Source organism: Eleginops maclovinus, chromosome 22, assembly GCF_036324505.1.
Source record: "Eleginops maclovinus isolate JMC-PN-2008 ecotype Puerto Natales chromosome 22, JC_Emac_rtc_rv5, whole genome shotgun sequence".
Taxonomy (NCBI): Eukaryota; Metazoa; Chordata; class Actinopteri; order Perciformes; family Eleginopidae; genus Eleginops; species Eleginops maclovinus.
In genome coordinates, this window is record NC_086370.1 from 22,077,815 (window position 1) to 22,091,289 (window position 13,475).

Here is a 13,475-nt window from a genome sequence, read left to right on the forward strand (position 1 = left end):
TTCCTCTGGTTCTCAGACGTGAAGCTCTTCCCGCTCCACACTGGGATATACTCTCCTCTGAATGACAGCCATGTAGAGCAGTGTTTACAAACAGCCACCTCCGTCACTCTGTAATTATATTTTCTTGGGAGGAGGCTGTGACATTTGGTGCTCACTACTTTTGGAACAGCGTTAATATAACAGGTCCATTATCTCCTCTAAAGCCTCCGAACGACCTGTTTGTTTATTGGACGCCGCAGCATGCTAATGGGTGATCTTTAAAGCATCCTCTGCACAAACAACATCAGCTGTTTTATAATGATGTCTGTATCAACATCCCCAACTTTTTATACTCCACCTGATCTCCTTTTGTCACGGATCAGGCTTCGTTTGATTAGGGGAACACTCCACTTTGTATTTGTTTAAAAGCTGACATAATGTGGTTCAAAAGTTGCTCAGCACTTTAACAGAGCGTGCCAACAGGAAAGGAGGGTGGGAGATGTTTGAATTAGCGCTCCTCTCTTAATTACATTAGGTAACTACAGGTGACAATTTCTTCAGTCTTTATGCACATATGCAGGTTGAAAAGGGTTAGCAGGTGGGGGCAGGGTTTGTGTAATAAGACTTGAGCTCACTCCCTCTCACAGACCACCAGCTCAGTTGGTTCCTCCACCAAGGATGACCTGTTTCCTGCCTGGTTTGCATGTCTGTCTGCAGGATTACTACTGGCAACCTTTACATACAACTTGGTTAACGGGTGTAGCATGGGCTAAGGAGGAACCTATTCATTTTTGGGGCACGCAATATGTACCACATTTGTTGAGACTGAGAGATAGGGCTATTGTGCTGCATTCATGTAGTCACAAAATAGTGGGAAACATAAGTCACTAACTCGGAAAATTCACAAAAAGACAACTCTTAAGTCGTTACAACAACTCTGAAACAGCTACGTATTGTTTATATTGCATTGATTTTGTTTCCACATGACGACTGAAGCTCATAAAGTCGCTGAAGCTAAAGGAACGTCTTCTCAACTCACAGAAAAAGGGATTTATTCGAGGGGCATGTGAATGCACCGTGGCAGAACACTCCTTAAGTGCGAATTATTACCATGATGGTCCCTTAACCTTTACCAAGTGTTGTAAATGTCTATCTCTTATGATCTCTTACCCCTTGATGACCATATTAATTAACACATGCAATTATAAAAAGCGTTGGCATTTGGCACATTTTTAACTTTTAAAAATCTTACTTATTAAAGTATTTTGCCCAAAGTTTTAAAGTTAAGATCACTTTATATTGAGAGGTGACAGACAGGGACTTCAAAGTCATATTCTGCTCTCAAACCCTTTCTACGCCTTGTCATAAGTAGAGTAAAATCACAAAGAGTCTCTTAACATGTTTATGAACACCCTTAAACTCACATTCAGAGCTCAAACCAGACCGTTCACCTGATGTTTGATACATTCAAGAAGAGATAAGTGTGTCTAAATACTTCCTTCACAGTGCAATGCATACCCTGTGACGGCAGCACGATGTCAGGAATCATTTGTCTTTCATTTAGCGGCTTTTTGGTTTCTATCTTTATTCAGGTCACTCAGATTTGCATCAACACTTCCTCTCGATCTGCATTCATCTTCCCATCTCAACGAGCCAGTTTCCTGACTCAATTACAGATTCATTGAACGGGCCTGTCCATCATGCCGTTATCCGATTATCTTGTTGTCAGGCTGCTCACTCACTCACATCATTATATTACACAGGGAAGCCTATGGAATCACACTGCCATCTATCACAGCCTGTTGCATGTGCAGTACACCCTGAGTGACACACTCATGTTTGACCTGCACAGTACAGGCTCTATGCAGGGGGATGGATGTCAGCCATTTATAGGCCAATTAACGTGCACACACAGGGCACGCTCTGCAGAAATATGCAGATAGAAAGAGAAGGACAGAGAAGGAGAGACAGCAGGAGCTGAGGGCTGACCTTTGGGTTATAATGGGCTATGAATATGTGTTTGCACATAATGAGATTTTACAAATTGTAGCAAATACTCGGTCTGGGAGTTCGTTCAAGATGTTGCCTCAACATGTTCCGTCGGCCTTCACTTGATTAGCAAAATGTCTCCTTGGGCATTTCCTCTGCCTGCACACAACTGGGCTTATTACCAACGACTGTAATGCTGTGTTTACTCCAGGACAGATATCATCATTTAGATATCATCGTCAAGGTAAGTTTGAAAACTTTTGGAGCAACTTTTAGTACAAATAGAGGCTGGAAAACTTCCGATTGGGATGAAATTAGATGTCAGTGCGGCTAATTTACCCGCCAACATAATCATAATACAAACATCCATATGTCACATTTGTGCATGGCTGAAAAATCCATCGAACTGTTTGGTGAAAATGTCCAATTACTGTCCATGAACTGTGTGTGTGTGTGTGTGTGTGTGTGTGTGTGTGTGTGTGTGTGTGTGTGTGTATGCTCTCACTTGTTGCGGCAGTACAGCGCCATGCACAGCGTTCCCAGCAGGCTGATGGCCATGGCGATGGAGGTGATTGACAGCACCTGTCTCTTGTACACCTCTTTGCTCTCTGCAGGGACACAAAACAGAGGAGCATTAATGTTTGAACAACACAATAAAATCAAACATCACGGACAAATCTGTCAGCACGAGTGGCGAGGAGAGAGGGAGGAAGGAAAATGTGAGAGCATAAATATATCTGTTCAAATGCCTGCTCAGATCCCACAGTCAATATTCACTGGGACCGAGTTATTACTAAATTAACGCTCAACAGAAATCGCACCATAACACGGAATTAAACACACTTTCGAGAGCTGTATTTACCCACTTTTAATTTCTAACATCGTTGTTTACAGCGCCCAAACAGCCATTTCAAATCATCAAACAACCAGTAGCGGTGCAACAGCTCTCAGGGGCTCCTTCTTTCTGCCTGGCAGATTCTTTCCCGTGTAAATGTAATTACATTTGTGATAAATAAAGCAAATTGGAATAAAATAACAACTCTAAACACATTTTACAATACACAAACACCTATTTCAATTCACCAGCAACACCTGCTATTCTTAGTTACCACGCAGCACGCTTTATCAGCCCAACAACATCCAGTAATGCTCCTTCAGAAATGGATGCCACATGTAATGGAGCTTGAACACATGGAGACAGGAAGAGTTATGGTGCGGACGGACGCCATTAGTGGAGAAAAATGGAAGCTGTCTTGTTTGCTGCGAACAAGTAAATCATAGTTGCCTTCAGATACATTAATAGGCGATCTATCAAGTTTTATTTAGCGCGGCTCAGACCTTGGAGAAGCACGGAAACGACACGAGGTGTTGTGGTTTTACATCGAGGTGATTGAGACAAATTTTAACTGCACACAGGTTTGAGCGGCCACTTCAGTAGGGAAAAGATAAAGTTCTTTACAGCTGCGGAAACTCACTGTGTGTGCAGAGCTGCAGGACGCTTCCCCACCCATCTGCAGAGAAGCACACCGCAGCCACTGCCTCCTGCTCAAGGGCACGCTGACAGCAGAGCGTTACTAATTCACAACCACATCAAGATTTAAAGGCCTGTATGGGAATCCGGACCGAGGCGTGTACCGCTGCAGCCTTTAAGCTACTGATGCCCCCACAGATATTACATAACCAACATGAAGTATGTCACACAAAGTGGTGGAGCAAGTGTAAAAATACTCTGTCCTGCTTCCAAAGCTTATCTAAAGGCCCCCTATTATGCAAAATCCACTTTTTGACGTCTTTTATAAATTAATTTGCGTCCCTTTTTCGTCTGAAAATGAGCTGATTTGACAACTTTGTGATGTCATAATGTTCTTTGGGTTGTGCAACCATTAGCCAATAACCAACCAAGCTAAGCCCATTTTATCACCTGAATCTCCTCCGACAGGACCGTTGTGTTAAACCAATCACTTCTCAGAGGGGGCGTGGCCAGCAGCAGCTCATTAGCATTTAAAGCTACAGACACAGAGTCAGCACTTTTGGAACTGGGCTGAAACAGAGGGGGTATATGGGATGATCTGTCTGGTGTTTCAGCCAATCAGAGACAGGTTCTGTATTCATCTGAGACCTGGAATATATAATACAGTGGTCCAAAAGTGCTCCCCCTCCTTCTAAGTCCGAGTTATTTTGGGGCCAGTGTTGTTTTGATGCAGCTAATCAGCCTGAATCATCACATTGAGGGAAATAGGGGCCGTCTTGTGGGAGCGCACCGAGGTCGATCGCAGGGTAAACATTACACAACATTTTCCACGGGATTATTGTCGAGTAAACGGACCTTTATGTGTTCCCTTTCCCTTAGCAGAGACATCCCTTTCTGTATGCTTTCTGCCACGCTTTATAACGTTATGTTGTGACCATTTCCACCCGATAGTGACGGAGGAACAGCGCTCTGGGTTGATTAGTCATGTCTGGCTGACAGACCATTTGTCTGATAACGGTATCGGCGCTGATAATGATTCAGGGTATCTGAGGAGACGGTCCTCACAAGAGAAACGACGGCAGAGGGTGCTTCGGAAAACACTGGAAAGCTACATTGGTCTTCTATCTTCACGGGCTCTTTTACACGGTTAGATTTCGCTTCCTCCCGCAAACAATAATGCACATTTATCCACGACTTTCTATAAGCAAACCATGACCTTTCCGTCACCCTTACCAAGTCAATTTTGAGGCTGAATCTTCCCGACCTTACCTTATGTACATTTACTCAAGCAGCGTACATAAGCACATTCTCAAAGATGCCCCATTATGCTGATTTTAGTGCATGTAAATGGTCTAGAAAGGCTAAAATCCCCAAATCCAGAGGGAGTGTCTCTCCCTAACACTCCTTGGACTCCTTTGTTTACTTCTGTATCAGAGTGACATCACTCCAGAACACTCACGTTTCTATTGGAGACACATTGTGGGTGACAGGCTAAGGGGCGGGACATCTCTAGGTGGTTGACCAATCACAACAGAGCCAGCCAGCTAACCAATCAGAGCAGACTTCCAATCCATTACATATTTGCACACAATCCATTTATTTCAATAGTAAAATTCACCAATATTATGTTATTTTTCAGGTTCATTACCTAAATACACACATTTATTCTACTGATATACTATGATGTACTTTTGTGGATGGAGATACCTGGCAGTATGGACATCATTGAAGTTATCTCATGCCTCACTGCAGAGTGAATATGAACACATGAGTGCATCACTTATTATAATCCAGTGATAAAATGTTGGATAATGAGTACTTTAATATTTGTACTTGTTGACATTTTGCTGCTATGAATACAGAGGCTCTCACTAGGAATGGAGTATTTCTACATTACAAAACAACTACTTTTACAGAAGTATAAGATCTGAGTACTTCTTCCAGAGCTGTGTGTGAGCAGAGAGGAGACTGAAGAAAGGTTTGAAGGTGAAGAGAGGAGATAAAAAGTTTTTATCCTAAGGGAAATTTTCATTTGTGCCAGAACAACTTTCAAAAGCATGTTTTTTTAAGGTTTGCTGAAGTGGAAAACGATGCTTCTTTGACACGGAGAGGTGAAGGAGAGAGACGATGCTGAGAATGGAACAAAATCACTTTGGTTCACTTCATCTGGCCACCTCTGCAGAGTGGATGTGATTGACATGTGTGGGCGTGTCTCAGTTCGTACACACACACACAAAGGAGTTCAGAGTTTAAGGCTGAGTTTATCCCCTGCAATCAGACGTGCATGCTGTAGGTGAATGCAACATGCACGAGGTGAGGCCAATCGTACATTTGATGCCAAGGTCAAGCAGTACTTAAGTCTCCCGCCCACGTCCTGGTTTGGACGCTCCTACTGTATGCACAAACACACTCTCGTGATGTGAATAAATCATATGGCTGCAGAGAGGAAAAACATGTTCCTGTTCCATGTGCGGGGCTGAGAGGGCACATCCATTTATTTCCTCCTGCAAACCTCCACTTCTGCCCTGCTGGCAACTTCACAGATCAATATGGTCCATTTTTCACAGTGAAGCTGGTTGCTGAGACCCTTTTATTTTTACATATGCATCCAGTGTGTTTACAGCGGCCATGTTTCCATACAGGTGAGCGGGCGGGGAAGAAGCGAAATCAATAAGTGATGGAGTAGCCTCGCCTTATAGCGGTTCAGATTAAAGCCCTTAGCCTTTGCTGCTGTTAGTGTGTTATTTATGACTCCTGTTTCTAGATATAATACCCAGGCATGCGAAAATAGCTCTGGATGAAATGCTGACACAACACAGGGCGACAGTATGTCTAATCCACACGTCACTGATAAGCAAAGAAATCTCTCTTTGTGACGACAGAGCCACTTTCATCCATCGACTGTTAAAAGGTCATTGCAGATCAATTACATCCTGCAGATATGTTAGGTTTTGTTTGCTTGGATTTTAAAACCGCTCATACATTTAATATGTCATGCAAATACTAAATCTAAATTATATCTTACTTTTATTTTGTGTTTGCTGTAATTTCACCGGCAATACTGTTTTATTTGTCAGGTTTACATATTGTTCTCACGGTTAACTTTTATATTTTCAGTTGTTGTTGTTACGTATTGCACAATGTGTACACTTTACTTTAATGTTATATGTTTTTATAAAACACAGTTTGTGATCTGGACCCTCAAGTTGAGGCTGACGTCAGAATAATCCAAGGAAAATTTGTAATCTCATATTTTTGGAAATATGGACGAGTCAGGCTTCTGGCCGACGCTCTGCTGCAGATATGAGGTTAGGATTGTTTCATTGAATTGCATTTGTACAGTTATGAATTAAACTGCAGCCTTTAGTTTGAGGACAGTACATTGCATGTTCTCTGGCAGTACATTGGAATTGGTTCAAGGTAGGGGAAGGGATGTTAAAGGACTCTAAAGGTGAATTTCGTCAGGCTGCTTCACACACAGACCCTCACAGAGGCATGCTGGGTATTCAGAGTCCGAGCATTCATGAGAGAAAAGCATGACGTTACTTCAGATCAATAAGGTTTCAAGTTGTGTAAGATGTGTCAGCCTGCAGACGGATCAAATATCATCAACCTGAGGCGGAGAGCACTGCTGCGTGTAAATTAAAACCATGGAAAAAACAGTGGTGAAAATAAAGCAGTACAGCTCATTTCCACAGGCATGTATAATGACTAACCTGCAGCCTGTCATTTGGGTTAAGTGAGAATAAAAATACGTCTGTTTGCCATACAGGCTTCATAATGGTCTAACGAGCTTCCTAAAGATATCGGGACAGCAGAGCGTCTACACACCTTTAACACTGATCTGAACAACGCATCTTAGCCAATAACATATCCCAGAATAAAACAAAAAAACATTCAAATTTTCTGGCTTTTTTCAGCTTGTTTCTTCATAGTTTAACGCACTCATTGTAAGTGATAAGAATCTGATATCATGTATTTATGCGGGCGATATTAGGTTAGGTTTTGTGTTTATTAAATGAAATTAAAGATCAATAAAGTCAAATATTTTAAATAATATAAGAAGTAAGAATGTGGAATAAAAAAATAAAGTGAAATAAAATAAAATAAAAATAAATTGAAATAAAATATAATAAAATAAATTGAAATAAAATGAAATGAAAACAAATACAAGGACACAAAATAAATACAAGTGAGGTAATATAAAGTCACATCATTCATAATTACTCTTTTTTCTTTATTTATTAACCCCAGATTCCCATAGTTTTCAATATGTCATTGTGTGTAAACCATATATTTTTGCTAAATTGTGCAGCTGAGTTTATCTGGAGTGGATGAATGTGAGGAGAGATCTCTGCGGGTCACACTGCTTACCTCTATTACCCACAATGGCTTTTATTCACCCCATTTACCTTCTGAATATATTTAAGTAACTGGGTCAATTGTTTTTCGTCCCCGGTACATTTCTCATATTATCTCTCGCTGACCTGTTGCCTGTTCACAGCCCGGATACCCCACCAGTCTTCTGGTCATCTGAACTGTTCTGTAAGGGGGATCAAGACTCTGCTGTACTGGACTCTACAAGCACATCCTGCAGCACAGGCAGTATGAGAAAAATACAGAGCCTTTTGAACATTGAAGCATGGAGACATGTCCCAGGAGAGACACTACATACATTTTATTTATCTATGTTACTAATCCTTGCAGATGGAAGTTGTGATGTGCACATTGGACACATTTTCATTGGCTGTGCTTTAAAAACAATGCAACTTAACAGTGTGTTAAACTCTCAATATGTTCTATCATACAGTGGTTATTTTACACTTGTTTGTACATAAGATCTGCATTTTATTTTCCACCGTAGTAGATTTTTTGTAAAGAATAAAGCTGAACCTCCACGAAATCAAAACATCATTCACAGTTCTTCTCAGAGAATGATAAAATGGTGATCCGTGGGAAGACATGCTGCTTTTCAGTCTGCTTTACCTCTTTTCTTTCCTCCTTCCTGTTACTCATTGACATTGAGAAGAAAAGCCTCAAATGTTTGTAGTCACAATGAGTTTCAGTCTCTAAGTTGTCAAAGTTAATGAAAAATCAACACAAACTTCTTCTGCCTCACTTCCAAAAGTAAAACTGAACAAAACCGAACTACAACCTTGACATTTACTGCTGTCAAGAGAGGCCTTTCACAAAACACACAACAACAAATGTGTCCAAGTAGCTCCATTCGTTTCTTTAAAATCTGTTGCTATGACTTGCAAATCCTTTCATAAACAAAGGCCTTTAAACCTGTTTTATAATGGAACCAAATGAAAATAATGAAGTTTATCCCTCTTTAATCCACAAACTGTAAAAATATAATAGAAATGTTTGTTAAAATTTCTCTAAAACTCGAGAAGCAATTATATCTTGCACTTGTTATTCACACCTGTGCTCAGAAGTACTGCATTTTCCGTTTCTGGCGGCGGCTTAAACAGGCTTTCTGCAAACAACAAAGCTGAACCTCCAGGAAAAGTTATTTCAAAAACTTTAGAGGAAATTGGAATGTGAAGCTGTATAAAGGGTCCCTATTCCGCTTTAGTGTGTCTCCTGGGACATGTCTCCATGCTTAATGTTCAGAAAGCTCTTTATTTTTCTCATACTGCCTGTGCTGCAGCTCCTCTTTTCACCCTCTGTCTGAAACCAGAGTCTGCTCTGATTGGTTAGCTGGCTCTGTTGTGATTGCTCAACCGCTTAGAGATGTCCCGCCCCTTAACCTATCACGTACAATGTGTTGGAGCGCTAGCCAATAGAAGCGTGAGTGTTACACATGTCGAATGGAGGTGTTTCAGGCACGGGAGAGTGTTAGCTAAGAGCATTTTAGCCTTTGCAGACCATTTACATGCACTAAAACCTACAGAACACACTACAGGAGAGGAAACACCCCAAAAAAAAAGCAAAAATAGGGCCTCTTTAAAGGGCTCCTTTCATCTTTGCTCTGGTTTACCAAACGGCATAATACACCTAAAGCCCCTCCAGCTCAAATCCCCACTCCCCCCCCCAAAAAATAGCTTCTGTAACTCTTTACTCTCCCATTGATTTACGGCGCAGTGGAACTCAGTGAGGAGGTATTGATGCCCACATGACAATAACGTGTGTGTGTGTGTGTGTGTGTTGTCCACCGTTCGGCAAAGCAATATAAAAGATGTAATAAGAGGAAGGCAGGAAGTCATAATTCATGAATATATTCTGTGTTTCATTAAGCCTGGGGTGGGTGGAGGCCGGGTGGAGGGATCTCAACCTTCAGACACTCCTTTTTCTAATTTTAACCTCGGACTGACACTGTGGGAGGGGGGCGGCTTACTCTGTAAATCATGCATGGGGGTATGTTTGATGTGGAAGGCAGCATTCATGGGATTAGTTTGAGGATATACTTTAAACGCAATATTGAAATTAGATTCAGGATGTCTTAGTATCTACACCACGCTGCATTTTATTGAAAGCCAATACACCTGCGATTCGATCGAGACTGCTTTCATGATGCGTATAGTTTTAGTTTCTTAGAGATTTTAAATGTTTTATATTCTAATGTTTCTTTTTGTGTCTCTACAGATTACACAATAACTTTTGGTCCGTTTTCCATGAAACTCGCTGGAATTGTGCAGCAAGGATCCAAGGAATGATCCAGTAAATCTGGAGCAGATCTGATTCACACCGGTTTAGTTTGTTAACAATACTAGATACAGGATTTCGTGCACACACGTGGTGTTGGAGATGAGTTAAACTGGGGGGAAATCAGCGGAACCGCCCTCAACAAGGTAACAGATATCAGCATGCTTTTTTAAAAGACTCTTAAAGCTCTCTTTTTAGCGTCCGACATTATGACTTAAAGCTCATTCACCCATAAACTGCCCAACGTAGGACCATCAGAAGATAGAGCCAGGTCTGGGTTGTCTGTTGAGAGTAAACGTCTAGATAAATGTAATTATATGTTTCTGAATCTTATGAAGTTTCAGGCAGATGATGTGCTTGCATTAGCAGCTTTATCCATGATCCACTATCAACGGCTCATTTATCAGCTGATTGGCCACCAGCTGTATTGGACTCCAGTGACTGCTGATGTGTTCATTAGAGGGCGGTTCGTTCTGCCAGAAGAACCCTGGTTGCATCTAGAGCGTTTCATCTTTTCAGAGACAAATCTAACTCTTAAATCATTTGCCTTAAAAGGTCAGACCCTGGACATAAGTGTCATTGACTGAAATATGTGAAAGAATGTCCTCCGAGATGATGCAATATGTGTAAAGCCTTCACCATCTTTATCCTAAACAGACGTGTTTTTGCAGAGGAACCCACTTTGTGCAGCATGCATTCACTGGACTGTATTCTATATTGTTTCAGTTGAATGGTATGCAAGCATTATCCTTTTTTTCCCTCATGACAAACACCCTCGAGAGCCGCAGACGCTTCATGACAGCCAGGGTCGAGTGTGGGAGGTGCTTATCTCTCTGCGTAATGCCTAACAGAAAAGCTGGGGAAGAAATTGGCATGATGTTAGCCAGGGAAAAGGAACTATGGCAGCCTGAACAATGTTGCAGAGGCACAAAACCTCTCACTGAATATAAATGGGAAACCGGCAAGAAAGAACGATCATCTGTCACTGCCAAGTTTGCATAGTCTCAGCAAGTTTCCCTCCCAAAAAAAGCTGCTGTTCCTTTGACTGCTAATGCAGCGGCTGTGCTGCATAGAAAAGAAACACTATATGGGGTTTTATTTTGGGGGATGTAGAGGAAGTGTTGTCATCCAGACGGAGGCCATTTCCATTGATGATCCATGGCTCTCTCCAACCTGTCACTGTGGAAATAAACAAGCTGATTTTCCTTAATTTTGGGTCGATTTTGAAGTTTTAGGGATTTGGATTGGACACATTGCTCATCTATTTGAATTAAGTTGTCCATAATAGAGGTAATAATACTCATCTTGTGCTCTGGTATCCAATGGTGGCAACACTACTCATGTATCAGTCCACTGAGAGTACAAATATTGCCATTTTCTGGTTTAAACTGCTATTTTTTTCCTGAAAACGGATTCAAAAACCCCCAAAACCACTCCAAAAGGGTCCAAATCGGCCAAGTAATTTATTGTCTGCTTGGGCTATAATGCTAATTTATGCTAATTTATGCTAATTCTGCAAACATATGCAAGTTAGCATCCAGCAGATTCTATGTTCTGGAGACCCGTACTATACATTTATAACAGAAAACTTTGGGGTCCTCAACATTTTCTGGTTCACAATAGGCCTCTCTGAGCTGGCAAACACAGTAAAAGGGCCAGATACCAGCAGAGAGAGTGAGGGGCTCTAGTTAACAACAAGCCTCCGTGTCGTTAACTAGCACCGCTCGGCTGTGATGCCCCGACACCGAGCCAAGAACAGGAGAGGGAGGCTTTGGCAGCGACGGCTCTGCAGGCACAATCACTGCGAGCATCTCAGCTAACTCACAGAAGTAGAAAAACTTCAGAACCGTACTTTTTGAACGCGTGCCATGCATGCACACACGCACTAATGAGCAGGGCGCTTGGTAGCAGAGCCAAGATCATAAAAAAAGGAAAAAGAAAACGCTCCCTCACTGTACCACCACCCCCCCCACCCCCACCTCCACCTCCCTGCACTCTCTGTTTCCAAGGATACTGCAGCACATTGGAATTCTGAAGGGACACTTCATAAGCAATTGTGAGGGAAAGAAAGCATAACAGTGCAGAAAGGAGTGATATGGTGTTTAATTACACACGTGTAGAGACAGATTAAGACTGTGGTTAGTATCTGGAGAGCACAGGTCAAGAATATGTGAATGCACGTTCATACAGACGCCATTTGTATTCACCACTACATGTGAAATGATGTAATGATGTTATCAGGTCACATCCACATGTGCTGTTAGCTGCGTGTCACCAACGCTGCATGTACTGTTAATGCAGCGTGAAGCCCTGTGATGTTTACTGTCATGACTCATGCAGATGCAAGACAAGAGAAGCTTCCTTACCCATAAACTCGATGCCCAAGTGATCTGTCGTGCCAGGCAGCAGCAGGAGGGAGGAGAGAGGGAGGGGGGAGGAGAGAGAGGAAATAAAGTTATTATTAAGCAACGTGTACGTTAGCATTGGGTCACGGCGCGAAGGCGGATCATCTCTGACTTGTTGTTCTTTCATGTAAGCTGCTGCATCAGTGTTTTACCCCGTGTCACATGGAGTCGGGAGGCACATGCTAGTGATGTTACTACAAAATGACACACACACACACACACACACACACACACACACACACACACACACACACACACACACACACACACACACACACACACACACACACACACACACACACACACACACACACACACAGATGTTTGCTCTGCTGAATCCCAATGTCAGTGTCAGAGATTTTAGCCTTTGCAGACCATTTACATGCACTAAAACCTATATAACACACAAGAGGAAAGGGAAATCAAAAGAAGAAAGCATTATAGGGCCTCTTCAAAGCTCAGGTTTCTCCTCACACTGATAGAAGAATAAGACTAGGTGTCCTGGTTGTCTGAACAGTATATTGTAAGGGCTTGCAGTGTGTATAACATGTTGGGTAAGCAAGAGGTCAGAGGTCATTTTAGTCCCAAAAAAGCCAGACACATTGACTGTAAGGCCACAACTACTACGATTTTAGGAGCACATTTCCAGCCCAATATTTGATGTTTCAAGGATCAGATTAGATTTCCTTTTTGGTGAATTTTTGGTATTTTTAATCCTGTTAATGTCTTTGCTCATCTCTAATATATTCCTGACGTCAAACTCAGTCAGTGGTTGACCAATATTTGCTGAGACCTGGGTCTTTCTGAAAGCTTTCATATGAGCGTTTATCTTGTTCATCTCCTCCTCCTGTCCTACATCACGGACGTTTTTGAAGGCAGAAATGGAGAAGGCAGCGGAGAGAGGTCTCTGGGTCATTGGTAAAGTGAAAAATGATCCGCTTATATCCAGGGTAACATTGCCTGATAAGATTGGGGGCAGA

At 42.0% G+C, this 13,475-nt stretch overlaps 1 protein-coding gene across 1 annotated transcript in view; it reads right to left on the minus strand.

Annotated features, from left to right (window-relative positions):
- Positions 1–13,475, minus strand: part of LOC134859253 (pro-neuregulin-3, membrane-bound isoform) — a 321,042-nt gene that overhangs the window by 23,983 nt on the left and 283,584 nt on the right. Inside the window, 2 exon segments of the mRNA XM_063875647.1 lie at positions 2,474–2,576; positions 12,457–12,480. Of these exon segments, the coding sequence (XP_063731717.1) occupies positions 2,474–2,576; positions 12,457–12,480 (127 nt within the window).